This window comes from Hylaeus volcanicus, chromosome 7 (genome assembly GCF_026283585.1).
Source record: "Hylaeus volcanicus isolate JK05 chromosome 7, UHH_iyHylVolc1.0_haploid, whole genome shotgun sequence".
Lineage (NCBI taxonomy): Eukaryota > Metazoa > Arthropoda > Insecta > Hymenoptera > Colletidae > Hylaeus > Hylaeus volcanicus.
This window is the reverse complement of record NC_071982.1, coordinates 21,274,319-21,301,317: the sequence shown is the minus strand read 5'-3', so window position 1 is coordinate 21,301,317 and position 26,999 is coordinate 21,274,319. Positions and strand designations below refer to the sequence as shown.

At 44.7% G+C, this 26,999-nt stretch overlaps 5 protein-coding genes across 7 annotated transcripts in view; 2 read left to right on the top strand and 3 right to left on the bottom strand.

The window, feature by feature from the left end:
* Window positions 1–4,833: 4,833 nt before the first annotated feature.
* On the bottom strand, window positions 4,834–14,813 carry LOC128880154 (annulin). Of its 2 annotated transcripts, none has more exons than XM_054129912.1 (10): window positions 14,048–14,813; window positions 9,118–9,467; window positions 8,908–9,040; window positions 8,576–8,805; window positions 8,195–8,508; window positions 7,849–8,118; window positions 7,688–7,767; window positions 7,472–7,616; window positions 7,092–7,398; window positions 4,834–6,921 (listed from the first exon to the last, which is right to left on the bottom strand). In XM_054129912.1, exons 1-10 carry the CDS (start codon window positions 14,193–14,195, stop codon window positions 6,616–6,618), a joined length of 2,283 nt encoding a protein of 760 aa, XP_053985887.1. In that variant the 5' UTR covers window positions 14,196–14,813; the 3' UTR covers window positions 4,834–6,615. The 2 variants fall into 2 exon arrangements, with proteins under 2 accessions (XP_053985887.1, XP_053985888.1); XM_054129913.1 differs by lacking the exon at window positions 14,048–14,813 and adding an exon at window positions 10,001–10,396.
* A 711-nt stretch (window positions 14,814–15,524) lies between these two features.
* Window positions 15,525–16,820, bottom strand: LOC128880156 (mitochondrial import inner membrane translocase subunit Tim21). Its single transcript, XM_054129921.1, has 5 exons — window positions 16,678–16,820; window positions 16,329–16,533; window positions 16,022–16,256; window positions 15,855–15,954; window positions 15,525–15,783 (listed from the first exon to the last, which is right to left on the bottom strand). The coding sequence occupies exons 2-5, from the start codon at window positions 16,528–16,530 to the stop codon at window positions 15,649–15,651; spliced, it is 672 nt and encodes a 223-aa protein (XP_053985896.1). The 5' UTR covers window positions 16,531–16,533; window positions 16,678–16,820; the 3' UTR covers window positions 15,525–15,648.
* Window positions 16,821–16,827: 7 nt separating this feature from the next.
* LOC128880157 (transcription and mRNA export factor ENY2) lies at window positions 16,828–17,560 on the top strand. The gene is made up of 2 exons (XM_054129922.1): window positions 16,828–17,023; window positions 17,232–17,560. The coding sequence occupies exons 1-2, from the start codon at window positions 16,974–16,976 to the stop codon at window positions 17,458–17,460; spliced, it is 279 nt and encodes a 92-aa protein (XP_053985897.1). The 5' UTR covers window positions 16,828–16,973; the 3' UTR covers window positions 17,461–17,560.
* Window positions 17,561–17,846: 286 nt separating this feature from the next.
* LOC128880158 (NEDD8) lies at window positions 17,847–19,884 on the top strand. Its single transcript, XM_054129923.1, has 4 exons — window positions 17,847–18,013; window positions 18,102–18,119; window positions 18,413–18,525; window positions 19,047–19,884. The coding sequence occupies exons 1-4, from the start codon at window positions 17,996–17,998 to the stop codon at window positions 19,129–19,131; spliced, it is 234 nt and encodes a 77-aa protein (XP_053985898.1). The 5' UTR covers window positions 17,847–17,995; the 3' UTR covers window positions 19,132–19,884.
* The window catches only part of LOC128880155 (protein bric-a-brac 2-like), a 28,365-nt gene continuing 19,956 nt past the window's right edge, over window positions 18,591–26,999 (bottom strand). The window contains exon 6 of one of the 2 annotated variants that reach the window (XM_054129918.1): window positions 18,591–18,837. In XM_054129918.1, the coding sequence (XP_053985893.1) occupies window positions 18,605–18,837 (233 nt within the window). In that variant the 3' untranslated portion in view covers window positions 18,591–18,604. Of the gene's footprint in view, window positions 18,838–22,819; window positions 26,141–26,999 lie in introns of those variants that run through there. The other variant, XM_054129917.1, reaches the window with a different exon arrangement.

Here is a 26,999-nt window from a genome sequence, read left to right as displayed (position 1 = left end):
CGCGTTTGAATTTTGATACGTATTTATCGAATTACATAGGTACCATTTTGTTCCACAACCTTTCGATTCGATACCGTTCGTATTTTCCTCGTTACTCGTATTTTCCATCTAGATAAGCGATTTGGTCCAGGTCAGCCAGAGCGAACAAAAGATCTCGTCGACGTCCAAAGTTGGGTTCGCGCGCCTGCAGAGAACGGAGCAATTTATTCCTCTTATAATCCGTTGGTGATCCCTCGCCATCGCATCTCGTTAAACGACCTTTCGTAAAGGCACCAAAATACCGTGAAAATGGACCAGTATCTCCCGGAGGCCAGAGATTTTTATCTCGTCGATGGGGGGGGGGGGGCGGGGGGGGCAGCGAAGGTTCCGTCCCGTCCACAGAATTTACAACTTCGATATTTCCTAGACACCCGGTGTTCTTTCCAGGAAAGAAACTTACTACCGGTAGCGGCAATAAAATGCTAACTTCATTACGTGCGTTCGTCCCACGGCGCATAATTAACCATCCCCTCGATATTAACTCTTTCCGCCTTAATTTGTCTTGGTTTGTTTTCGGTCAACTCTGATTTCATATTTTCCGGTTTTGATGTCTCGTCTTAACCGGAGGATAAACCCGATGCTGACAATAATCAAATTTCACGTAAAACTCCGGATTATTTACGTATACATCTGCCGCGTTTTATTATCTCGTAGGCGCCTCCCATGTCCACCGGAACGGTGTCGCGAGCCGAAAATAAAATTATAATTAACAAATTACCCGGCAACGCGAGACCCAACCACGTTGGACTCGGAGAATTAATGCCCGTGCCCGGTGGAAAACTGGTTTCTACAAAGTTCCTACGCAACCGCGGCGATTTCGTATCGACGCTCTCTGGAGTAAACTTAGATAAGCATCGTGTAAACTCGAATCCCGCGTCTATAACGCCATCGTCGAGCCAGCCGATAGAACGATTTCGAATGGAAGCAACGGTGCATATAAGTATTTACTTATGCATAGCAGCGAGCCTCGAAGCCGGATCGAATCGGCTCGAATATGTGACGCCGGGATTCGAATCGCTTCGAGCATTATTCGATGCGAGAAGATCTCGAGGGCCGTGATCAGTCTTCGAGTCTTGATACCTCTCGAGACCACCGTTGGTTTTACAAGTCTATGGTCCGGTGTTCGGGACGCGTTAAGACTTCCGAGGCCTTCTGGAATAATACTCGAAACTTTACGGTCTCGATAACGTCGACTCTCTTTGAAGGCACAGATTCGAACGCCCTTTATCACTTATGCATGCCTCGCGACGTCAAGTATCGTCGATCCTTCCGCAATGTCAACGCGAACCGTCGGCCCGATACGTTCGCAAGTAGCAATTTACTTACGGTACACCTTGCACGCTAGCTGTGCAACAGATGCAGTGGGAAAACTCAGCTGTTTTCTTCGCAGCGTTGATGTGGTCGCGCGTCCTCATGCACAACAAGTCGATAAAGCTGACTTTTCTCGGACAACGGGTGCCTATTTTTGCAATAATGCCAGCGAAATATGCGACGCCTACATTTGAAAGATATATCGCGTGCGTGGAATATGTGTCTCTCGGAGGCATTCTTCTCAGAGGTCAACGGTGCATCCGTGGTAAAACGAACGGGACCAATTGAATGTAGTTTACCCCTGAACAGTATTATATATATATATATATATATATTCTTCTCAGCGATAAGCAGAGAAGCGTGACAAATCCTGTTACCGTAAACTACCGATAATTTAAGTATCCGTTGCGAGGGAACGCGATCCAGGGAGCGCAACAAAGGATGTCGTGCAGCGGAGAACCTTAGAAAAGAAAATTACTTCCTAAGTAGACGTCTCCAATTCGGGGAAAATGATGTGGCGAGGGTAATCGTATAACGTTGTTGCGGAATTGGGCCAATTTGGGTGACAAGCGATTACGAGGGGCACGCGAGACTCCCAACCGAAGTAGACGTCGCCGATTCGCGCCGATTAGATCGACCTTTTCGACGAATCCGGTAGCGGTTCGATCGCTCCTTGGCTACCGGTCTTTGCCACGACTCGCGTGGATCCTATTGTATACCAAAAGTGGACCGATGTCCGCGTCAGCCAAATGTTCTCTAAAACCCGTCATTTCGGTCCGTCACGAGTCATAACCGCCGACGTAATAGTCGCTGATCAAAGATGGCCGCCACAATGGCGGCGGGATTCCCCCGGGCACCGCTTCGCCTTTTCATACGCTTAGCCATCCTAAACGAGCGGCTTTCCTTCCGCTAAACGCCGACACGCGATTCCACCGGCGTGGCAGCCGCATTAGAAACCATTCGGCCGCTCTCCCGGTTCCCGCTCAGGTCCTTTGTCCTCTGCTCTTTTTGTCCGGGATAAATACATATCCTTCCAAGTGCGTCGATTTCGCGAACCGGTTCAATCCACTGTTTCCCTCGCAGCTCGACAGCTCTCGTAAATCGGTTACCAAACCGCTAACAAGCGGCAACCCGGGTTATTAAGGCTCGTTTTTTCAAAACGTTTCTCGCCTTTCGAATGCGCATCGAAATCGTCGAAACCTCGATGCCCCGGCCCTCGAGCGATCTTCTTTCGGCTCTGTTCGCTCGCCGCCTGTCTTTACGCATGCTGCAGCGTTCGACAGAAGGAAATCCATGATTACGATCATCGAATAATGGAGTCTATGGGCCCTTGGTGATTATCGGAGGTATCGCTTTGCTTTTTCCTTTCCTTTCTAGTTCTATTCGAAATGACACTTGGCTGTCAGGCACCCGTTCGTTGTATCAGTCCCGCCGCTAACAGGAGATCGATAGAACAATATTTGGCTCCGTGTATTTGTATTGAACCGCGAGGGTGGCTGCAGGACGAGCGAGGTACGCGCGTCAGTCAGTCAGTCAGTCAGTCAGTCAGTCAATCAGTCAGTCAACCAGCGGAGGAGTCCTTTTTGCCGAACGGGGTGCATGCGTAATAAGCCAGCGCGCCATTTCTCGCTCCCTGTTTTCGTCCTGGCCGCGTCCCGTCTTCTGGATCCCTCCTACGATCCCTCTGCGACACCCTACGCTCGACGATACGTAGAAAGGCGGAGTGCGGCCGCTCCTTTCTACGCCGTCGACCAAATCCACGCGCAAATACGCCAGCCGGTCGCAACTGTTCGGCCTGGACGTGAGTAAACAACCGTTCGGTCGCGATGCAAATTAGATTCAAATTCGACGCGACGATGGCAGCCCTCGAGACGGGCGAAATTTATTAATAGACGGCGAATGAAAACACCGTGTAACGACTCGGTCTCGCCGTTTTACCGAGTGGCTCGCGGTTCTTTATGCTCGAGACGAAGCTCGATGGTCACTCGGCTCTCGGATCCTTTCTAGCCGCGGGAACATTGTGTCCGGACGGACGCGTCGACCCGATGAATTTCACCTTTCTTCTCGTCGTTACTCAGTCATTCACCCCTTGTTTGGACAAAACGTAACCGAGCGGGGAATCCTCGAGCAAACAGAGCAAAGCAAACTGCCGAACTGTCGAGGCATGTCACGGGCCTGATCGAGCTGCGACTCGAAGGATTCACTGTTCGACGATAGACTAGTTAAAGTAAGGCAATTCCTGGGGATGGTTCGCTATTTTATTCAAAAATATAGAAGAAGCTTTGTATTAGGTAGACCGACAAGTAATCAAAATGTCTTCGACTTGGACAAGTTGTTCAATGAAAAATCGAAGGACTTTTTTTAGAAAGGAACATTATTTCGTTGATTAGTGTTTAAGATTTCTTAAATTGATTACTTGAAATGATTACTTTTCGGTCCCCCTAATACATCCATCGACCTTAATCGAAGTCAGCTCCGCGGAAGGAAAAAGTCACTGCTGGCGTACCGTTTTCTAATTATCGTTCCGTCGCGAATCGGCGTCGTTCGTTGCGTTGTTCGACCGGGGAAATAAATTTCGAGAGTTAGCGGAGGGTCTCCCCGTTGCGCGAGAAATGAAGGGCCCGGGGACGTAAAAGGGAAGCCCGTAACCGTTTCGAGACTTTTACTACGGTGAGTTTTCCTGATGACAGGAAACATTACTTACACGTGCATGCGGCTGGATGCGCGCTGCTTCGAATCGCGACATTAAGTCTAACGTGGCTGGTCGACGATGAAACGCGCCACGTAAGAGAACGAACGCGCTGTATCGAATCGGAAAACATTTCTAGAAAGTATGTAAGAACTACCTGTGCCCCGCGCGGGACACATATTTACTTTATGTCGTTCGCATTCGACCGCGTGTTCCTTCGCGAATCGGTAGGTGACTTTTGTTTTCCGTAACTCGGGTGTTTCGATCGATATTTCCGATTGCTGAACTCCGCGAGTGTTCACTCGCACGTGTACGACTTGACCGGCGTGTCCGACCATTACTCGCCATTTCTACTTATGTTGCTAATTTATGTCGCTTCTGTTACGTTAATGTCAATTTCGATTAGCTGTAATCATTGAAAAAAATTGAAGTTTGCGTAGAAGAGGTACGGTACGTTAGACGATGCCAGAATTAGTAGAACTGGCCAGTATAAAAGATGATCAGCTGGTCGGCACGTGAACACCGACGGTTTCGTTTATCGTTTATTCAGTCAGATCTTTTGACCGAAACTGATCTATGATCCAATGAAAGGTAAAGATAAACGTTTCGCTCGCTGAATTCCAGAGGTTTCGTTCGAGGATTACCTTCAACGATTCGAGGGCTGTGGTGCCATCTAGAAACGTATACCCAAACTGAGTGAACCGATTGCTGAGCGAACAGGGTCACCCTGTATCTTCTTCGTGAGAGCATCAAGATAAGCGTAAATTGCAATGACTCGATAAAGATTAACCAAATAAAGATAAACACGTCGAGATTTCGTACTCTGGGAGAATCATTTTCTCGATCTCTTTATTAGACGATAGAACAAACTTACACGCAGTTTTATTATTCAATTAGCGCAGAAAGGATTAGCAAGAGATAGAGCAACGAGGGAGAAGAACGAGAGTCTGGAGAAGTTTTGGAAAGCTGGGTCACACCCTCGACCTCCCGCCATCGAGCAATATTTCAGGATATCTTCTCGGATTCTTGCGGGCCTGCTGGACCCCCTATGGCCGTTGGCTACACGAAAGCATATACGTCACTGACGCACTGTCCGCGGTGATTCTGATGGATCCCGGGATTCGATGGGAACAAAAGAATGTTGGTTTAGCATGGAAGGCGTGTTTGTTATTTTGATGAGGTATAATGGGATGGATCTTGGGTGTTGATGCATAGCGCGTAGCAGGGTGCCGAGTCCAGAATCCCGTGGATCCAAATGGAGATCGGTACGGGCCCCGTAGGCTTCTTCGAGACCCCTGTAGACAGGGGCCGCAACACGTCCATCACGTGTCACGGTTATGTATTTAGACATATCTCACTGCTATCTTCCATGTCGTTCTTCCTCGCTCCCTGGTTCCCTCTTTCTTTTCCTCGTCCCTCTTCCGTCCTCCTCTCGGCTCTGACCTTTCGTTCACCATTTTTCTTCCCCTTCCACGTTCCTCGTATTCGTCTTCACTTGCTACCAGCTTATCGTTGCGTTCCCTTTTCTCCGTATTCCCTTAATCGGTGCTCGAATACCCGCTACGAAAATATTACCTTGCCACCGAGTGATCCCGAAGCGAGCGAGTCCCGCATTCCTCCCGGCTACTAGAGATTACCCGCGCCCCGTTCCCTCGTACGGTAGTAAATCGAACGCGAAGAATAACACAAAGTCTGATTCGTGCTTTCGTCGATCCTCTCGATCCGTCTTAACTCTCGTGAGGGAATTAACGACCGAGTCCACGCGATCGACTCGACGGTTAATCGATTCAAGTTCTCACAGTCTGCGACAGACTTCGAGTTTCTTTCCTCGGGCTGGTTCGATGGTTTCTTTTTCAGAGGCGCGGACAAAGCTCGCGTTCCTCGCCGAGACCCCCTCGCTATCGCGGTCATTCATCGCCCCAGCTATATTTCAACATTAATTTCCTAGATGATGATGCATGGCTCGCGTCAATGTCGTGCGTATACGGTCGTGAAGGTTCATCGTCGTCCTGGCCGTGTTCATCTTCTTTTTCTAAGGCTCGTCCGATCCGCTCTTTAACCGTCCTTCTCTTATTTCGAATAATCGCGGGCTCGACATAGCGACTCCCTCGATTGCCGCTCGTTAATATTGCCCCGTCGCGCGTAGCCGGTAGTAGCCGGCTCAGTTAGTTCTCTGTCGATTGAATTTTTTATTGCCCTAACGCACCAGCTCGCTTCCAACCGGTACGCTCTGTTGCCTCCGACGTTTACTCGGAATGCCCTCCATTTGTCAGTTCGTCTCGTGGATCCCGACAACGAAACAATATCCAGAAGAAGCATTCGTAATTCTCGTCTCCAATTCAGTCGGAGCTGACGCGTTCCACGACCCCGAATTCTATCGTACGATCGTCCGATTCAAGCAAGGTTAAACGTAAGATGTAAACTTTCTCAGCAGCCCTCCCCCTAAAATTAGTTACTCTACGTTCCATTCGAATAATTTATTGTATACAAAGTAACAGAAATAAATACTTGAGAGCTTCGCGAAAGACCTACGAACACATATTTGGCGATCGTTCGCTCGTATATTCGAGGACTCGTTACTCGCCGTTGGCAACAGGCCTCGCGGGTTTCACCATGAAGTTGACGAAACCGTCGACGTCCTCGAGCTCTTTCGAGTAAAACTTGGCGGCGATCGTCGCTCGACCCTCGAATTTCGGTACCATGGAGAAGGAACACTCGGCGAACGCGTCGACGTCCACGGTTTCCGTCAGTTTTATTTTCAATTGTTCCTCGAGACCGGGTCCCTCGATCAAGAATCTACACTTTCTCAAGGTGAGGGGCAACGGGTTCTTAAACTTGGCCCTCGCGTTCAACGTCTCGCCGACCACGGGCTCGTTCTCCACCTGCGAAAGACGGTACTTTGATTTAAAAATCTATACGTGAACTTGTACGCCACGTAACCTAACTTCTCGATCTCTCGAACGTACAATCAGTCTACGTTTATCGAAGAAATTCGTCTAAATTAAACGATAGATTCGACGTTTCCACGTATAGAAAGTATAGTAATACGCACCAGGATTTTAATGTCCGGTTTCCGAACGCGGAAGTCGTCCTGCGCAAAGTACTCGTAATTGGTGTCCTTGACCGTAGCCAGGCAGGAAATGTTGAACGCGCACTGGTTCAGCAATCTAGGCCCATATTCCTCCCAAGAAACCTCCATGCGCACCTCTTCGAGGACCCCAGGTCTCACCAGTCGATCTATGCTCAATCGTTTCACCGGGTCTCCGACTCTACCGGTGTACAAAACCGTCTCCACCCTCAAGATCACGGACACCCGGTACTCTTGGTTCGTGCTTCTATTTTTGATCAGCAGCACGACGCTGTAACACGGATCAGCGAGACACCTGTATCAGTGATTTCCTCCATCGTAACGTTTTAACAAAAACTACAGACCTGAATGGCTGTCCGATCACGATATCGTCGCGGAGCTCGAAGCTGAAATGGATGTCGTTGAACTCCTCGTTGAGGTAGTAACGGCTGAACAACGACTGGCTTTGCCGCAGCGCCTTCAACATGGCGGCCCGTTCTTCGTCCGACTCTGAGGAAAGAAACCAACGTAACAAACGCACGTGGACCGAATAAAGGGTTAGCTGGCATAAAGGCACCTACTTTCTGGATACTTGTACGTTCCAGTGATATCCTCCCTCGCCCATTTTCCCACCGCTTTCGTGCTGATAAACTGACCGATTCTAAAAGCCAAAAAGTAAAAAATGAAAAGTTCAAGTTTTACAAACATGCAAGGACGAAAGAAGGCCACTCCAAATACTCACCCGTAGACGTCCTTTCGAATCAACTTCAACGGTTGGGTCGGCCCGTTGTACCGCCAGAACACTTTGTCAGCGTTCACCTCGGCAAAGAGGAAACCGTTGTCGTAAGGGCGGAGAACCTCGCCCTTTTTCACAGCAGCCACCGAAGCCGGCCCGCAACGGTACGCGTCTTCGCTCAACTCCTGAGGCGTCGCGTCGATTGCTTGCCAACCCGAACAATCGGCCGACAGATCCATTCGCTGCATCCAAACTTCATTCCACACGTGGAAATTCCTGCAACGAAGATAAAGAAACGTGAGCATCTCTAGTCTCCTTTGTACAATCGAAAGTACGAGACGATTAGACTCGCCATATGGAATCGCTGTTCAGCTCCTCCATGATCCTCCCCTCTTCGTCGACGAAATAATCAACGGTCAAGCTGCTCTGAGTGTCGTGGGCACTCGCATAGTTGGTCACCACCCGACAAGGAAGTCCCAGGGTGCGACACACGGTGGCCAGGACACCCGCAAACACCCAGCATTGGCCGTACTTGACAGGCTTCTTGGTCTTGTAGTACTGCTGAAGGATCTTCTGAGAGCCCAGCCATTTGGTCGGCGGTGTCCCACCCCCAAAATCGTCGGACCAATTACCCATCACCGCCCCGCTGTCGTCCGGGGAGTTTACCTAAAGCAGAGAGAATATTTACAAGTTTTCGATAAAGTGGAACGAGTGAGTCCTCTCCGGTACTCACAGCCGCGGACAAAATGCGAGATATGACAACGGGGTCGCCCCTTCCGGAACTTCGAACTCTCCCGACTTGGATCATCAGATGCAGGGCGCAGTCCAATATATCGCGCTCGAACTGCGAATATTTCCAAACCGTTGGTCTCAGGCGATTGTAACTTCCGCGCCATATCAAACCGTCCTCCGCCATCACGTATTCCTGGCGCTGATCTTCATCCTCCAGGTACACCACGTCACCTAAAACATGATTCAGGAATCTGTGCTTTGCTGCCTCTCCTTGGAAGAAATGTCAAAGATCTTGCGCCGCAACGAGTTAACGATGAAATTAAATTTCGATACCTTCGCTCCACGGATTGAAAATCAGATAAAAGGGATTCTTCATCGTATAGCTGACAGCCCCGTCCAAGTTCTTGTTCTTGGTGTCGATGTCCATGTTCCACTTGCCTATTATGGCGTTTGCGTTTGGTACAATCTGGTAACACAGAGAGGATTCATCTCGTCCGTAACCCTGACGAAAGGCCGATCGAGAGGCATAAGGGATTCGCTTACCTTCAATCGAAGAAAGTTCGCCTGAATGGCGTCGATGGTGGCTTGCCAGGAGCCCTCGGAAACCTCCCCCGGATAGAGAACAGGGGTCGCGACGAGGGTTCCGTGGCCATACTGAGGCTTCTCGATCCCATCCAACGTGAAAATCAGCGACATACCGTCGATGTTGGGATCGTAATCCCTGGACAAAGTCAGGTGCAAGTAGAACTCCTGTCCACGTCTGACGACCAACCTAGCCTTGTCGTCCTGTCGCGTCATCAGGTCGTATCTGGACGTCCTGTGATTCTCTCCATTTTCGGGGATGCACGGGTCCACGTCCAAGATCGTCAGAACGGGAACTCCAAAGTCCTCCCCTACGAGCAGATGTGATTTCGTATTCACAGTCGAAACAACTGGAAAATAAACTCGAAGGTCCCAGCCACTTGCACTCTCTCAAGTTTCACCTGTTCGACAGACGGAGATGGACGTCCAAGGATGACGATGGTTACGTAACGAAATTTTCTAAGGAACCGGCGAGCATCCTGGTACGCACTCGTTGCTAAATTTGCGCTCGTGGCAGACTGCCAGACGCGATCGAGCTGCGGTCGAACCGTGAATTATTAACCCTTTCGCGGCCAAGTCCTCGCGGTGGACGAACGAGACGGGAAATATACAAAAGTTTAGACGGATGGTTGCAAAGTTATAAATGCTTGCGTTTTTATGCCAGGACGCTTTCTGATCAGGGGTCGAAACGGTCGCGAACGGTGTAAAAATAGGAATAAAAAAAAAAAATAAAAATAAAAAGAGATATACACGTCGAATCGAGTAACCTCTTCCTTTTCGAAATCGGTTAAAAAATAAAATAAAAGTGAACGAGGCGTTGAGATGTCGAGTGCGATTCACTTACAGTAAAATCTGAACGGAAACGGTCTGAATCGGCGATCATTGAAAGGCCGGTAGCGATCGTAGAATCTATAAAACATCCTTCGAGGATCGGGGAAGGCGAACTCGTCCCTCGAAAACGAACGAAAGACTGAATCCATCGACGGCAATCGCGCCGAGGTCTTTCGCTTTCGAAGAGTTCCGTGAAATCACTGAAAGGCCGCTCCTCGTCGACGAAGAGGAAGGAAAAGCGGTGCGTCGCGGCGCGCCGCGTCGGGTGGGTTGCTGCGTTCTAGGAGTTCACTCAAGGACTTTTCTGCATCGGCAAGCGCGGCCATACATGGTGTCATCGATGACTCCGATACTAGTAGGAGTCACCTACTTTTCATCCCGTCAATTACTTCGCGTTATTTATTCCCGAGCGTCGAACGAGTCGGTCGATCGTTCTTTATCGACGATCGCTAATTACGCCTCTAAAAGGTGGTATCCGATGGACAGGTGGAAAGTCGCGGGGGATGGTTTGATCGCGCGGTTCAAAAGGCGGTCAACGAGATCGGCGAAATGCCACGTATCGTTTTTCGTTGAAAGAGTCGTTACACCGAAACGCTGACGCGTTCGCCGAGTTGGGAATCGGTAATTGCTCCATTAGCCTCGCACGGCTGCAGGAATCTGGATTTTTTTTTGTAACAACTTAATCCACGAAGAAGGCGGCCGTAGACAAACGATCGGATCGTGTCCATATGCGACGCAGAGAAAAACGAGGTCCAACAATGACCGTCACCCGGTTCCGATCGGCCGTGGTCGAAGGATTCTTTCCTCGAGGGCGATTTGTAAACTCATACGATCGAAAAACGAAACGACAGTTACCTAACAAGGAAAACAGTGACTTCGCGGCTAATGAAAAATCTGCGTTCACGGAACAAACAGGAGGCATTCGGCGCGACAAGAGCGCGCAGGAGAGGTGAGACGATGGAATGCGTTTCCGCAAACACGCGTTAACGGTGTGTCAACCGATCGTCGATCGGATAAGCGAGGAACGGGAGAAGCCTCCGCCGATTACGGCGCGTTAAGCTTGCTATTCGTCGGAAAAGCGAAACGCTTGAAAGAAGATTTATCGAGCCGCCGTTTAATCTTCGGGAGGCTTTACGATCGGTAAGTTTCATAATTGAAGATTCCATCGCGGCCGAGCATCCACCCTCCGGTATAATAATCCATTAACGCGATTATAATATCCCCCTGGATCAATTAGCAGTAAATATTGATTAATTGCGTAATAACCGACGGGACGGACCAGGTTGGCTAATTATATAATAAATATCGTGTCAAACGATCGCGTTACAAGGTACCTTGCGCGCAGTCACGGTCGTCATTCGATTACTTCAACCGGTTTCGCACGAAACCGACGCTATTTCAGTGAGTCAGTCGGTGAGGCCGCCACGCGAGAAGTTATGGCGCGAACGGTACCTATAGGTATTGTTTTCGATTAAAAATAACGATGCGAGCCCGCGCTGCTATATATACAGGTACGCACAACCGTTCTAGAATCCGGATTATCCGTAACGGTCGATGACGGCTGACGATAATTTCGATCGCGACGCGTACAAGCGAGACAATCGCAATTTATTAATTCCCTATGACGTTTATTCGTTTCGATCCTGAAGGCATTCGCGACGACCTTTACGATATCCAGCAGCCTCGCCGATACGAGTCGTCTTTGTGCTGCACTTTTTCGCGTCACCCAGGCGGCAATATGTTGCATAAAAATTAGCATTCCGGTCGGCACGTGGCATTGCCGTGCTATCGAGCGAGGAAACGAATGTTTTAAAGAACCGCGGAATTTCGAAGATCCGTATCTTGCAATAAATTACGCTCTTCGCGCTTTAAATCGCGGATCCTGCTTCCTTCTCGTACTCTTACGCTAACGCTATCCCCTCTGGAAACTAGTCGAGAATCGTTATCTCAGCCCCGAGCATAATTTCGATAGCGAACGCGAATCATAAAAAGACGCCTCGTCAGAAAAACTTGACGCGCGTTTCGGGAAAAGCTCGGATAATAATAGGACTATGCGCAATTAAGGCTGACGTCATGTTTCGCGGCGATCAGGGCGCCGATTGCGTAACTTTACTTTCATTCATGGCAATGCACACGCCTCGAGGCCGCCACGCGCGACGCGTTAACTTGAACTTTCTGTGTCATCTAGAAAATCATAACTGCCATTCACGATCAAGTATTGCGAGCTGACCCAGTGCCTCCCAACCCCAGTTTACCATCGCGACACGCCTAGAGGAGGCTAACCCCGTTCGTAGGGCACACCTTGTCTAATGACAGTGATTATGCTAATTCTGTACAAAAATTGTGCGTTAGCCTTGTAAAGTTACGAAAGAAGGAAGAAGAATCGCCTCGAATAGCAAGGATACTTCGGCATAAATACATCTGCACATCGAATCGAGATTTTTCAGTAGGTAGAACTGACTGATAATTTTCGCATGGCACCACAGCGATGCCGCTAGCATTTTCCCGATACGTAGTTTTCGGCATGACGCCGTAGTGGTGACGCCGAATTAGGGAGAATGAAATAAACGCTTCCACCAAACATTTCCATCGTTTCAAATTGGATTCGCGTCCCACGAGCAATCGCCTTCGGAATTCTGTGATTACCATTGATGAAAACGTTTGGATGCACAAGTGGGTGGTAGCAAGTGGCACGGGAATCGGTAAACAGAGTCTTCGCTGTTTATTGCGCGCGACGTCGTACGTCATACCTGTTGGGAAGCACTGTAACGAATGCACCGGACATTTCTAACTCCGAGGAATGTCGCCGGACTCGATGCTATCTCGAAACGAGTACAACCGCAATTGCAACGCAGGTACAGAGAAAAAAAACGAGCGAAACTCTATATATGTTTACACTGTTCGCGAAAGAGGCGGAAGCTGAGGCTTCCCATCTGGCTGTGGGCCAGGGTTTATTTTCCTTGGTAAAGTATTATCAACCGAATCCCCGAGGAACGATATCGGCGTGCTTGTTAATATTACGAAACCCGATATTCGAAAATATTTAATCGGAAATATCTCGTAATTCTTTGTACCGTGGTCTTCTTCTTAAAACAGGATTTCGATCGAAATAAGTCTCCGCCAGTTAACGTAACTGATTTCGCAACTTTTCGTTGGTATCTCGCCCTCCGCTGTTCATCTGTCCGCCCTTTTTCGCGTTACGCGATTTTCTTCCGCGTGCGTCTAAACATTCCAGCCCGTGCCTCGAGTTGGGAATCGCTGGTGTCGAAGGACGCTAATGTTTCAAAAAGCGATAATCGGAAACACGTTGGGAACGTATCGAGTATCGAAGACCACTCGGTGGTGCGTACACTTGCTGGCACGTGATCTCCTAAAATAAGTCTTACGTTGGTACCGGAAGAAACGGCGGTCGTGCCGAAGGCTGGAAATTTTGGAAGTCCTTCGCGAATTAGTATGCAACGACGCGTGTTATTAATAGTCGCGACAAAGTATAGTCGTCCGCATATATTACGCGAAATGACTCGATCTGGTACTCTAATAATTCTGTTGCTATTATTATAAATGCGCTCGGTATTGAAATTTGTTTCTGGATAAAATAGGATTTCATCTCGATAACGTTATCTCTGAACGGAGTACGGTTGACCCTAAGGTTCGTCGAATGTAATTTCTTTCTGGCGCGTGCCAGTGCATCGGTTCGTGATATCATTTACTTAATAAATAGTCAATTAACCCCGTTCAGTTACGGGTCAGGCGCGTTAAAGAGGAGGCAAAAGGGCAATCGCAGAAACGAACTCCTATTTACTGGAGATAAAAGGACCGCATCCGCAGTGATTTACGAGAGTATAGGAATGTCGATGGCATTACGCGTCCGTACGTAATTCGTAACGCGTATCTAAATGACGCATACTTTTGAAAGGCAACGACCTGCGATCCAGTATATACGGAATGCGACTTGGAATTCCCGCGAACGCTAGTATTTCGCTCGAAAACGAGAGTTATCGTTCCCGGCGGGATTCTTCTGAGTTAGAGACGCTGCTTTTCGTAAGTAAACAAAGCTTACCTGGAGTAGGCGTAGCAGGTGGCCGCGGAAGGCACTCCGGTTTGGTGCATATCGGCTTCAGAGGGCTGTCGGTGACGGTTTCGGGCCTGAATACCGCCCTGAATCGCGAGAAACAGGAGCAGCACTTGCTCATCTTGCACAATCCCATTATAACGTGAATACGATTCGTCCCGCGGCCAATTCTTTCATTACACTGCAATTTTTCCAAGCAAAGATCACCTCGAACCAATGTTTCATCAGCGTAAACCTCGCGCCAATGCGTTACTCGAAACACGGTTCTCCGCGGCAGAGCAGTCAAAGAAAAACCTGAATCTCGCGGGTAGTAATTATTCGACCAAGGGCACCTGATCTATGTAAACCATCGATTCGTTATCGAGGCAAAAAAAAAAAAAATCTATATCCACAACATTCCTAGAAACACCTACGATTATGGCTCGCTTAAACTTTTTTCAATCTCGCAACCGCAATTTATCTTATCCGACGCATGACAGAAAGAAAACGCGTTGAGAATTGTAAATAAACCGTTGCATACACTATTCGACGACACCGACGACAATTGTTGAAAAATTATTTCGCAAGTGTTTACGGTTGTAATTACTATTACAAGTGTTTTCTGACCGCGTCGCGGATGATATCACGCCGCATTTTAAACACAAGCGCGAACTGATAGAGACGACGCCTCGTGTCGATCTGGTCGCAAGTAGATGAGCGACTGTCAGAGAATCATCTGGCATCGAGAACGATGCTAACGAGACAAGGCTGGATCTCCCCGCAGCCTTCGGTTAATTTTTAGGCGGTTACTAACAGTAACGATACGCCCGCCTTTTTGCACGGACGCATAGCAATGCGCCGCTCTGTTTTAAAATTAAATAAACATGAAACAATTCGATAACGAAAGCCTCTTGAGTCACGCTTCTTTAACGCTGTTCTCTATTCGAGTTCTTGGCTCGCACTCTACTCGTTGCACGCTACTGATTCTTCTCGCGCATCGGAATTCGCGCTGTTTTATACATACCGCACATTCTTCAGGCTAGGCGCCAGTGTTGAGCGAAATATAATCCACGAATATGATAAACGAATGTACTTTCGAAACTCTGTGAATTCATCTTAAATTAAAATCTCCTAACACGCGAAGCTCGGGTCACGGTCATTGATAATTTTCAACACGGCCATTCAACGGTTCTTATAGCATTCAGCTAAGCGTGTGTATAATAAGTACAAGATTTCCTTGTAAGAATAAAAATTACTTTCAACGGATCGAACGATGAAAGGGTGACTCACTAAGTTTAAACTTCGATAAATATTAACGAAAGCTGAAGTCGTGTCAACCTACATTCCGAGAATTTTTCGAACGCAATGACTATTTAAAGAGCATTGTCTTCAAAGAGAAATGATGTTGCTCATCTGTTTCGCGGGAACGAATTATGACGCGAAACAAAAATACCCGTTCGCGAATATTTCGCAGTAGCTCGCGAGTGAATAAGACACCACAATTTTATTTGTTAATTCACTGAAGTATATTCAAAATGTTATTGCCAATAGTCGGTTACATGCACCTGTATACGATGTATAAAATATACTACTTAGACGGGTTTAAAATATTAGCTTAAATCGAATTCTGTGTCATCGCTGTGATTCTGGTATTCGGCTCTGTTATCTTCTATTTTTATAGCAGTTCGCATTATATCGTCTATAAGGACGTACAAGTACGTATACACGTAGTTACCAGATTCGTTCTGCAATCGAATTAAATACATGGTATAGATGTAAAAATTAAATATCGTAAAAAATTCTGAGGATAACTTACTTCTTGCACTTCTAAATTTACGGTGCCGCGTCTTCGTATACCTTGGATATAAAATTTCATTCTCATATGTCGCACCCCATCCTTTTCGAAGACCGCGTGACTGCAAAGTTATATAACGAATATCGTTTATAAAGACTAACTTAAATATAAAGAATCCACAGTCTTACCTCACGTGAGTTCGACGTCCGCGTCGACTTTCTTCTCCGTATGCTTTTATAGGCTCTCCAAGAGCATCTACCACTTTAGGATGTTTTATGCAGATATTTAGTGCTTTACTGTAGACATTATTCGGACTTTTACTGGAGAATAATTCATTGAAAATTACATAGAACATTAAACCTGTAATTCCTATTCCACCAACTATTATGCTTAAGTATCCGATAGATTTTGTGTTCTCTCTAACTGAAAGAAATTAACATTCAAGGAGATGTAGATTTTTGAATACTTGCAATTTAATACCAACATGAGATTTACCTACTTCCGCAAATCCAACTTGAACTTTATTCTCATTCTCATTGCTATCGGATTTAGTTAGTGTTCTCTTTGTACTATAGGATACGCTTTGCTGAATGCTGGATAATCCACCAAAATGGGAAAGAATACGTACATTTGTTAGGCTACATACAGGTACGAGTCTTCTGTACAGAATGCAATTCATGACTCTAGCCGAAGCCATTATCTAGAATGTTATTAAATAAGAAAAAATTAAATAATTAAATTGATAGATAATTTACTATCGCGTAAACGACTTTTAATACGTAATGTATGTCGTAAGACAAAAATCACGTATTTTACGACAGTAAAATCTTCCATATCTACTTACGAATGATAAATATTCCACTTGCACACAGCTGCAGCGTTTGCAAGTAAATAGTGGTGACTAGATTTCAAAAGAAGATCGATCCAAACAGCATTCCCATAATCCTCGATTATGTTTGAGTATTTTGCGATTCGATGAGACGAAATAAAGTTAGGTTATGAAGCTTCAAAGATAAAACAAAACATAACCTTTCTTTAATGTCAACAGTACTGCATCGACCGGTGCAATTCTCGCTAACGAAATTGTTAAAATAAACACAAATTTTGTTAATACAAACGTGGATAAAAATAAAATTCTTAATGAAGACTACTCCGCATCAAAGATTAGTTATGGTTGGCGATCGAGACGGGCAAGTAGCTTAATAAATATGTTTAAATAAACATTTTAATATCGAGTAGTATAATTTAGAGTATATAAAGATTAATTTGAATGTTATATTGTCTGTTCTTAATTAATTTAATATTTCTTATAACGAAATATCTTCTAAAGGAATTTTATTTTACTGATATGGGAAAATATGAAAACTTTGGTATATCGTATTATCATTTTTCTTCTAGACTAAAAGAATTATTACGTCGTCGATTAGTGGAATGTGGTTGGAGAGATCAAGTAAAATTAATCTGCAAGGAGTTAATAAAAGAACATGGTCACGATATTACATACGACAAATTACTTTCCATTGTTACGACTAGAGCAAGAACACTTGTACCAGACTCTGTTAAAAAGGAGCTTTTGCAAAAGATAAAGAATCAACTTATTACTCAGGAAGAAAAATTAAAAATGTAACAAATTAGGGATTTTTATTTATAATGTTTTATTTTGTAAAAAGAATATCCTTTACTGACTACTATGTGAGAATATCGTTATATGATTTTAACATACATTACATATACTGCTATTTAATACTATGAATAACGTTAATTGATATACTTATCCTAAAGTTATAAATAAATTCTATTTACATAAATCGATGGAAGTTTTGTTTACCTAATTATGTACATTGGCATTGGTCAAATTTGTAAGCAATGTAATGCACTACATAATTTTATGAAATTGTAGTATTTTTAATTACTCGAAATATCAAGAACTTTCGTAAAAATTAATAAAATTAAAAATTACTTTTGCAACTAAAAAAAAATAATGTATGTTGTAAGTTTACGAATCTTCCGTTAGATGGAGACACGGGAAGCTTTAACTCGATATTAGGTATAGTTCGATATAACAGAAGTTTTATTCAAAGAGTCGCATTATATCTGTGTGTCAGTAGTTTTTAGGCTGTAATCCAGCAGTAATATATAAATTATCTTCTAATCTATAAAAGATGCTGATTAAGGTTAAGGTAAGAACGGCAATTGACGAAGTTGAAGTTACGACAGTTATGACTAGTTTCGGCAAAATTCTGATCTTACATTCTAACCTTTTTTCAGACTCTCACGGGAAAGGAGGCAAGTAATAGCCAAATGATGTTTAATTTCGATAAATTATCAATTCGACAACTAAATGCATAAAATTATATCGTCTAATCTATAATTGCAAAATAAGACAAATTTTGGAAGCGATAACCTCTCCTACCGCGATAGCGTTGCCATCTAAAAGTACAAAATTTGATATTTGACGTATCGTCTATAACTTATTTTTACAAGTTAGAGTAGTATTTAGGGTTACTTTGTTAAATAATAAACGGGCATATGGAAAAATTCGTAGTCATTATAAATATTGGTATCGACGGTTCTTACAGATTGAAATAGATATAGAACCTACAGATAAGGTAGAAAGGATTAAGGAAAGAGTGGAAGAGAAGGAAGGTATACCACCGCCACAGCAGCGATTAATATTTTCTGGCAAACAAATGTAAGTGTAATTGTGTGTAGAAATAATTTATATAATATGAGGATTGATTTCTGTAGAAAAAAAAATGCGGTGATACGTTTTATTTGTAGTCAGACATAGTGTGATATTCCTTAAAGCAAGGGGTAACGCATAACCCTACATTACAGTAAGCGCAATAGTAACGGGATTCCTTTCGTAGACCTTTAGATGCGCAAACCCTACATCTTCTCGTAGCATTTGTCTTCTTTGGCGTAGATGGTACATACTCTGGAAAGTGACTTTCTACAGTCCTTACTGAATCTGGCTCGCATAGTTGTTTTGGTCTCCTTGTTCCTGTTCCATCAATTAGGATGTTTCAACGTTATTTTTTTTTTTTCCTGCTTCTTTTCATCAAATGTGTCTTACGATATAAAACTCAGGTTGCTTAAAGTAAAACGCGTAGGTGCATCCTTAACACTTAGAAGACATCTTACAAGAAAAACGAGATCGTCTAAGCGTTAAAACTAGAAAATAAATGTACAAAATGTTTTGTTGTTTTCTAGGAACGATGAAAAAACAGCGCACGATTATAAAGTTCAAGGTGGATCGGTGTTGCATTTAGTACTCGCATTAAGGGGCGGCTTATAATGACATTCCTCAGTTCGAAATGTAATTATTCATACCATGAAATGTACTAGATCAGGCACAAAAATAATATAAAAAATTTCACTTAAACGTGAAATAAATATTTAAATCAACAAAATGTAGTCGTAAGGTCCTAGTGTCTACTTTATCGATTGGAAAGTTTCTTCGGTTGCGATTCTATAATTGTTTTGCGAAACCTCGGATACAGGTGTAGACGCGACGGGATCGTGTCGTATCATTACTTTAATTTCGTTAAATATTCGACGTTTGCGTGACAGCGGGACCCGATCCGAATTTTATACAGCTCATCGATCAAATAGAATGTCAAACAATTCAAAAGTCTCTTCTATGATATTTGCTGTTATGAGTGGCCAGACTCCACTTCGTTTTGAAAAATCGCTTGCAAATATTGCAGTACGCGGTAGAGCTTGGCGATTCCTCGTGTTTCGATGTAACGTGCCGTAGAAGAGCGTGCGGCGTTGTGAACGATATACCGCATATATTGCAGAACGATCCTGGCGAGTGCAAACTCCATGGCGGTGTCCTTGTGCGTGGCTCTATAAATTTATTTCTTCTTATAACTAACTACAATAATATTATAATACGCTGCGTGATGTATATTCGAATCGAGACCTTTTCCGGCATTGTTCTATAACAGTTCTTGTAACGCAATGAATCATTTCATTTAGTAACGCTAACACTCATTCATTTATGCAGAATTGTACTCAAACGAGGAATAAAGTATTAAGCTATCGATGCAAATGACTTTATCAGTATGCCTCCAGAATTCAGACTTCCTCGTCGATGCACAAATTAACGTTAACCAGGATATCCAATCCTTACAGTACTTTAGTATCGTCCTTAACCGCTAAATGCTCTAGCTCGAGAACACGCTGATACGTACACTGCCGTCCATAAGAATTTCAACGCTTTCACGTTATCGTTAAAATAAAATTAATTAAAAAAAATATATGAACGAACGATAATTAAAGTTCAAGAAAATGTGATTCCGCAGAGGCACTCGAGTGCGGCGACCCCAAGTGTTTCTACGCTACTCTTTTTTAATTATTATGGATGATTCAAATCTAGAACCTTGTATACATTTCATTCGTTAGAGACAAACATGGAGCTGAAGCGATGCAGGCGTTCCCTTCGTTCCATTTCGACTAGCAGTACTTGTGAAAGAAAAAGAATTAATCGTAGGATAACATTCTTCTATTAAAACTTGAACGAAAGACGGGTATTCGATTAGGCAAACAGCAGTCGATGCGTCGGGTTCCTTAGTGCAATCGCTAAATTCGCGAACAAAGATCTGCGGTAGTAAGCAAAGAACTTGACAGTCTGAGAAAAGCTACAGATTTGGAAGAACGACGCCGATTAAAGTGAACCACGAACCATCAGGGGCTGTAGCTATGGTTAATCGTAGCTACGGTACTTAGCGATCCCGAGGTAACCGAGCCGAGTAATGTAAAGCATGGTAATGTAAGAAGTTAAGGATTGATGTAAAACGATGTAAATGTGACATAGAAGAAGAACACATATGTGCAAGACTGGTGAATTGTAACAAGCAAGACTGTACCGATAAGTACAATAATCGATGTAAAACTGATTACGTACCCTTATCAAAGAAAGAAACAAACGAACGAGTGAACAACGAGGATGAGTAGTTGTTTGAAAGTTGTTTCAACATGCAAATTGCACGGTATCGGATAAAGTCCACCAGATATCCAAATACTTATGAACGGTAGTGTACATATTGCACTTTGTTGCCATCCCAAGTCCCGATTCCCGCTAGAAACAACCAAGTAAAACCATCTCGAAAGTATATTTAATACTATACTTTTACTTTTAAGTATTTCTAACCATCAACCTCAAGAATCTCGGGATAATCCTTACGAGAGAAAATATTTAAAAAAAAAAAAAAAGGATTAAATAGCAGCCCTTTTCCCGATCAGTCGAAACGATACACGATATTTACATCTATCGCGGTCCAGACCCGTTCGATAAACTACAAAAAGTCATCGACAAACAAAAAAAAAAATGATATCGAGAACACATTCACGCAGCATAAGCAGAACACTGTTAGACACCACCACGAAACACGTTCAAGTACTCGAAATACGCTCGGAACTAGGGCTGGGACTATACCAACATTCGGTAGCTACACGAGTATCGTTTTTGATTCCGCGATTCGATCGTAGTTGTTTCATCGTTTCGTTAAAAACATCAAGACTAGAGCTTCCATCGTAAATCGATTTATTTACATTGCTGTAATAACATTTTAAAGCATAGTTTTATATCGCTTTTAATTCACTTACAAGCTCACAATTAGTATATATATGTACGTAATAGGTATCTTTGAATCGAAACGAAAAGTTTGCGGCTATCGACGGTATTCAACGATTTCTTTTATTCGCGTTTGCGCACAATTAATCGTACGGTACACGTGTATGAAATGAAAATTATCGTAGAAACACGGTGAATCCTGTTTAACGTCTCATGGCCGTTGAGGAATTCGTCGAGGCTTGCTACGGGCAATGGCGAGGGTAACTACGCGACTTTTACTCGGACAAAGTATTTCGGTGCCTCGTAAATAGGATTCACTGTAAATGTAGGCGTGGTATCTACGCGTATAAGTTTCTTCGCGAAACCTACCGGCGTGTGACACATTGCAAACTGATCGTTACCGTAAATGCACTCTTTATTAGACACGATAGGTCGAGTATCGTTCAATCGGTACGACGATTAGACGGTAGTTGCTCGTGAAAATGGTCAACTTAGTCAACTATCCTTAACGCGTTAACTATCGTGCGAGACATTGGTACAAATTCGCACCGTCGCTTTAAATACCTTACGAACTAAGAGAAAAACGCCTCCTAATAATCAAGTACAAGTTTTGTTTAACATTCGATCGGTTTCCTTACAGGATACCTCGAAAAATCCTTTTCCTCTCTCTCTCTCTCTCTCTCTCTCTCTCTCTCTCTCTCTCTCTCTCTCTCTCTTTTTAACGAGGTTTCGTGCGATCCTTAACAACGAACATCTATACGTACAAACCTACACAATTCTACTACTAAGTGCATGATCGTGTACAAACACGTTTCATTTCTTTCAAAAAAAAGTACGTGTACGTATTATTTGCTACGGTGGAAACGGATTGCCTAAACTTTACGAATTTATCGCGTACAATAAATCGAAGCAAAATCAATGAAAAAAAAAAAAGAATAAACGTACAGAATCCGTCTAACCTTTGACCGAAATAAATTTTCGATGTAGAAATAGAAATGCACGTGATCGAAAAAAAAATCGAACTTTTAGAATTTTCCGATTCGCCGCACCTGCCAAAGTTCGAACGTACTTTCGCGAAACGCTACAGCGTAGCTCGTTCACCTCCTAGACGCAATTATTTATTAGACGTTTCTTAGATATTCATTTATTTATTGGGGATAGATACAGCAACGTACACGTATGACTTACAATATAAGATACTCAAACAATGTTGATCATTGGAATCGAACCAATCGTTACAAAGCGATACACAATGGACAACAATTTGCAAAAGTTCGATTTTTTTCAATCGATCGCCATCGTAAACGATCACGAAAGAGAGAGCTTCGAAACTCGTGCGAAAGCTTGCGTCGCCGAATATAATTTCGCCGCCGTTTCCAAAATCCTCGTATACGGTTAAATATCGTTCTGGTTCGCACGAGTTTTTCGATCAAAGATATTTACTCGCTACACTTGGACACGATAAATTACTTAGCGATAACAACGTACGCATATTTTTACGGTGGTCTAACGCGGTGGAGTCGAAAACCGAGCAACGGAGCTTCGACGCGTTTCGTTGCCCCGTCTCGTTGGGATAATGCCGCTTATGGTTTCCACCGGTCCTAACGCGACTCTCGGCTCTATTAATCGCGACAAAAAGAAGATTCGAGCGAATAGAGGCTACGCTCCGATTCGATGCAAAACGGGGGTGGGGTTGCCACGGATAGAAAAATAGTTTTCTACGAGAAATCAACGGTTAGCTGTGGCGTAGTTATTCAAAGTTCCCGAACTGTGTCGATCGAACAAATTTGTATTCCCGTCGTTCCGGATCGGTCGATCAACGAAGATATCGTTTTCGTTTAATTTCGTACACAAAGACAATGTTTACACGAAGCCACCGGCGAAAGGAACAAAAACTACTGGTTCTCTTATAGTCTCTTATACGCGTTCAACTGTGGTAAACATCTGGAAAGTCAATATACAGTATATGTAAACTGCAAAACTAGATAGTTGTGTGTAAGGCACTGTCTATGCGCTCCTTCGAAGCAGCTAAGTTCATCTTGGATCGCAAAGAAAAATCGAGCACGCGAATAACGGGCGTGTAAACAGAGTCAGTGTAACATTCGAACTTTCTCTATGGACGATTTTACGCGTTTCGTCTTGAATCTCGTACAATAGCGCTCGACTATACGCGAAGAATATCCAAGAATCGACCTATCTTTCTAATGGAACAATACTCCCGTCGAGATGGAATCGAAAATATAACAGTTTCTCGTTTGTATCGGTAATCAAAGTTCGATGAAATCTTCCGCAGACGTCGTCTCGAGCCGAAGAACGTAAACAGCGATGGGAATGATCCTTTCGCATCTAACCAGGGTAGATCTTTGCGTACAGTCGAGCGCTACTACGTACACTGTGTGCATTTTTACACGAGTACAGCGTCTGTCATGCAACATTTGGCCACGATTCGTTTCGTTCGCGTCCAAAGATCTCGCAAGACGCTGCATCTCGCGCGTCGACCAGTGATTGGCAAAATTTCTACTCCGTCGAATCGTTGCTCGGCTAACCATGAATTTTCACTTTGAAATTCGAACTCCTGTTTACCGATCGACGAGTAGATAAAAGTTTGCCAAGCCCTGGCGTCGACTTGGATGCACGATTCGAGTTTATCGTCGCCTTGGAACACTGTAATTCTATTGATATGGATATCTCGTGCTTCGTATACGCTATTATTTCTCACCTAACGAATAGGTATCAGTTTTGTTTGCACGCGATCCGCAACTGTAATTATTATTATTATTCCGGTAATATTTCTCGCGAACGCCAACAGTCGTCGCGGAGATCCTAACGGTGACGATCAGACGCGTAACAGAGATCCACGGAACAATCGATTCGCGTATCGGTACCAGTTACGAGTACGACAAAAAGCGATTAAACGATTCAGCGACCGCCTAAAGCACTGTACAGTAATGACTAGAATCCTTACAGAGTTGAAGACGCTTTATCGCTTAACAACGTTATATATCGACGACTAAACGCGTGTCTCTTAACGCGTCGACGCTGGCGTTCGGTGTCTGCACCCTGCGCCGGCGTCAACGTGTTAACTAGCGATGGGATCGAGTTTTACGTTAATCACTTTCATCGATGGGCTGTTTCGAAGTCAACAGAATGAATTTTTTTTTCTTTCTTTTTTTTTTTTTTGTGAAAAATATATCACCCGTTCAAAGTCAACGGTCGAGAGCGTAGAAATGCTTCCGTGGCTCATTGTACATTTCCAAGTCTCGCAGCTGTTTTAGAGTTCGAGTAAAGCAAAACCTCGATCGTTCGATCCCAAAGCCCGGAAGTACACGCGCGTAATAACGGAGGTATGTGTGCTGGATCACGGAATGAGAATGAAATTAAACGACATTGTTGTTTTTCTCCAGGGGGGAGGAAAATAAATCTCCGGTTCGATCAACGGATTTCGTGCGTTTCGAGTCCTCGACAGAGTACACAGCGTTGGACGTTACGAAACTGAGATCGGTAAATGATAAATAAACTAAGTCACATGTTACTGTCCTCGAACATGCTGTATTACGCTTGAACGTTCGATTAATACTAGAGATTACCTGCACAAACTTTAATACTTTACGCACGAAACGCGCGTTATCTCGCGATGAGCCGCTCGTTACGAAAGTCTTCTCGACGATCGAGTCAGATTCGTGGGCGCGTAGACTCGAGTGGGCATCCGGCGCCGCGCTTTTATTAGAACTTCGGATAGCGTATCACAACAAAAAAATCGGCACGATGAACTTCACCTCGATTCGAGTCTTTCATTTTTCCTAGAAATGTGCGAGCCCGCTCGAGCGGGTCCCCGAGACGCGAACTTTCAGGATCAACGGTAGCAACTTCGTCCGAACCGGTACGAACTCGGTCGAACGAATTACGATCGATACGAGTCGGGGGCCGATGCTCGTCACGGGCTTGCACGTCTCTAATCTCTTCTAATCGTACCTGTCGCAGTACCATCGCGTACCTTCTATCAACGTCAAGGGCTTAGGAACATAAAACTGATAACGCAGGAACATAATACTCGCAGCGCTTTCGCAACGATCGGCTCAAGTATCGAACGACAATGCATCGATGATTAAGTAGATCTACGATGGTTCAGCGACGCGTTCCATGGTACGCGCGAAACCTCCTACTTTTCGCCGAACGAAAAAAAAAAAAAAAAAGGCTTTGACAACTCGTCGAGGTAGCTAATTGCGTACGAAAGAAAAGTAAAGAAAAAAAAAAGGAAATAGAGAAAATGAACGTTCGACGTAACGAAAGGAGGTCGAAAAGAAAAAGAATGTCGAAGGAAAGAAAGAGTGTCCCGACTCGAATGGTTCAAGTAGAGAAGAAGAACACAGGGAGAACCAGGGCGGAGCGAGAAGCAATGTTTCTCGGCGTATCGAAACTGAAATCTACGAGTCCAATTCTTCCTTCGAGCTGCGCTGCTTCTGGATATTTTTTCGCAAATGTATCTTTTTTGGCAAGTGTATGTTATGTTTCAAACGCATGTGACGCCGCAGGTCGGTTCTACGACTGAGAGTGGTGTTACATAGGATGCAGGTTGTCTGGTTGCGATGCATTTCAAGGTGCTGGGTCAGCGAAGCAAGGTGCTTGTATACGCTTCCGCAGAGACTGCACGAAAAACGCCCTGGACCCTGAACCACCACATGACCAGTTGTAGCGCCAACATGCTCCCGATTGTCTCCCACCCCCCCTGCAACACATTAACAGCCACGTCACCCGCCGAATCCTCATTCATTGTTTTCTAGTCAATTACATTCAATCAGATAGGGGGGGGACAGTAACACGCAACACAGACTAAACCGTACGTTGTTCCACCTGTGCTGGATACCTGTGTACCGCCTGCTACCGTCGCTTGCCACCACACGGATCCTCGCCAGCGACGGGACTGATACCAAACAGCTAGCGTATCCTTTCGATAACCACCCGAAAACCACCTTTCTTTCTCTCCTCGAGACTCGATCGCCTCGACGTTTTCGATATATCGTATCAGTCCCACCGCTAATCCTCGGCTGTTCGCGAAGCTGGATCGCGCCGAGACGATTGTTCGGTCACTGTGAAATGTCTCGATTCTCGTCTATCGATCTCTCGTCGGAATCTCCATCTGCGATCCGGCTTGGCGAGCGATCCCCCTTCGGAACGCTGAACTCGTTCCAACGTGTTCCCCCGATTACTGACTTTATCGTAAAACAGCTCTTGCGTCGGTTTTGTCTTTTTCACACGGTGATGCATGTTGCGATGCTATTAGTGTGTGAAAATCGAACAGAAAAGAGAGACGTGGCAGTGAGAAGCGTGAAGATGTTGAAGCGTAATTGATTAACGTGACGCAACGGGAACCGCTGAAAGTAACCCAATTATACCATGTTCGGAACAGGACCGCTACCTTTGCGAACGAATCATTTCGGACACGTAAACGCCGCGGCAGCCTATGTTCTCGTCGTTTGGGAGAAGATTATTTGCGTGGGAATCGCGCAGGCGTCGACGACAGAGCGCGTCTGTTCCGGTGGCGTCTCGAAACGTGGCTAAGTGCTCGTTTAGTATGCATACTTACT

Coding starts and splice junctions, on each gene's coding strand:
- LOC128880154 (XM_054129912.1), bottom strand. CDS start 14,195: ATGGGATTGTGCAAGATGAGCAAGTGCTGCTCCTGTTTCTCGCGATTC. Junction 8,806..8,907: donor TTTCAATCCGTGGAGCGAAG/GTATCGAAATTT, acceptor ATCATGTTTTAG/GTGACGTGGTGTACCTGGAG. Junction 8,119..8,194: donor CTGAACAGCGATTCCATATG/GCGAGTCTAATC, acceptor TCTTCGTTGCAG/GAATTTCCACGTGTGGAATG.
- LOC128880156 (XM_054129921.1), bottom strand. CDS start 16,530: ATGGCTTCGGCTAGAGTCATGAATTGCATTCTGTACAGAAGACTCGTA. Junction 16,257..16,328: donor AGTTGGATTTGCGGAAGTAG/GTAAATCTCATG, acceptor AATTTCTTTCAG/TTAGAGAGAACACAAAATCT. Junction 15,784..15,854: donor TAAATTTAGAAGTGCAAGAA/GTAAGTTATCCT, acceptor ATTCGATTGCAG/AACGAATCTGGTAACTACGT.
- LOC128880157 (XM_054129922.1), top strand. CDS start 16,974: ATGAAGACTACTCCGCATCAAAGATTAGTTATGGTTGGCGATCGAGAC. Junction 17,024..17,231: donor ATGGTTGGCGATCGAGACGG/GCAAGTAGCTTA, acceptor TTTTTCTTCTAG/ACTAAAAGAATTATTACGTC.
- LOC128880158 (XM_054129923.1), top strand. Junction 18,526..19,046: donor ATATTTTCTGGCAAACAAAT/GTAAGTGTAATT, acceptor GTTGTTTTCTAG/GAACGATGAAAAAACAGCGC.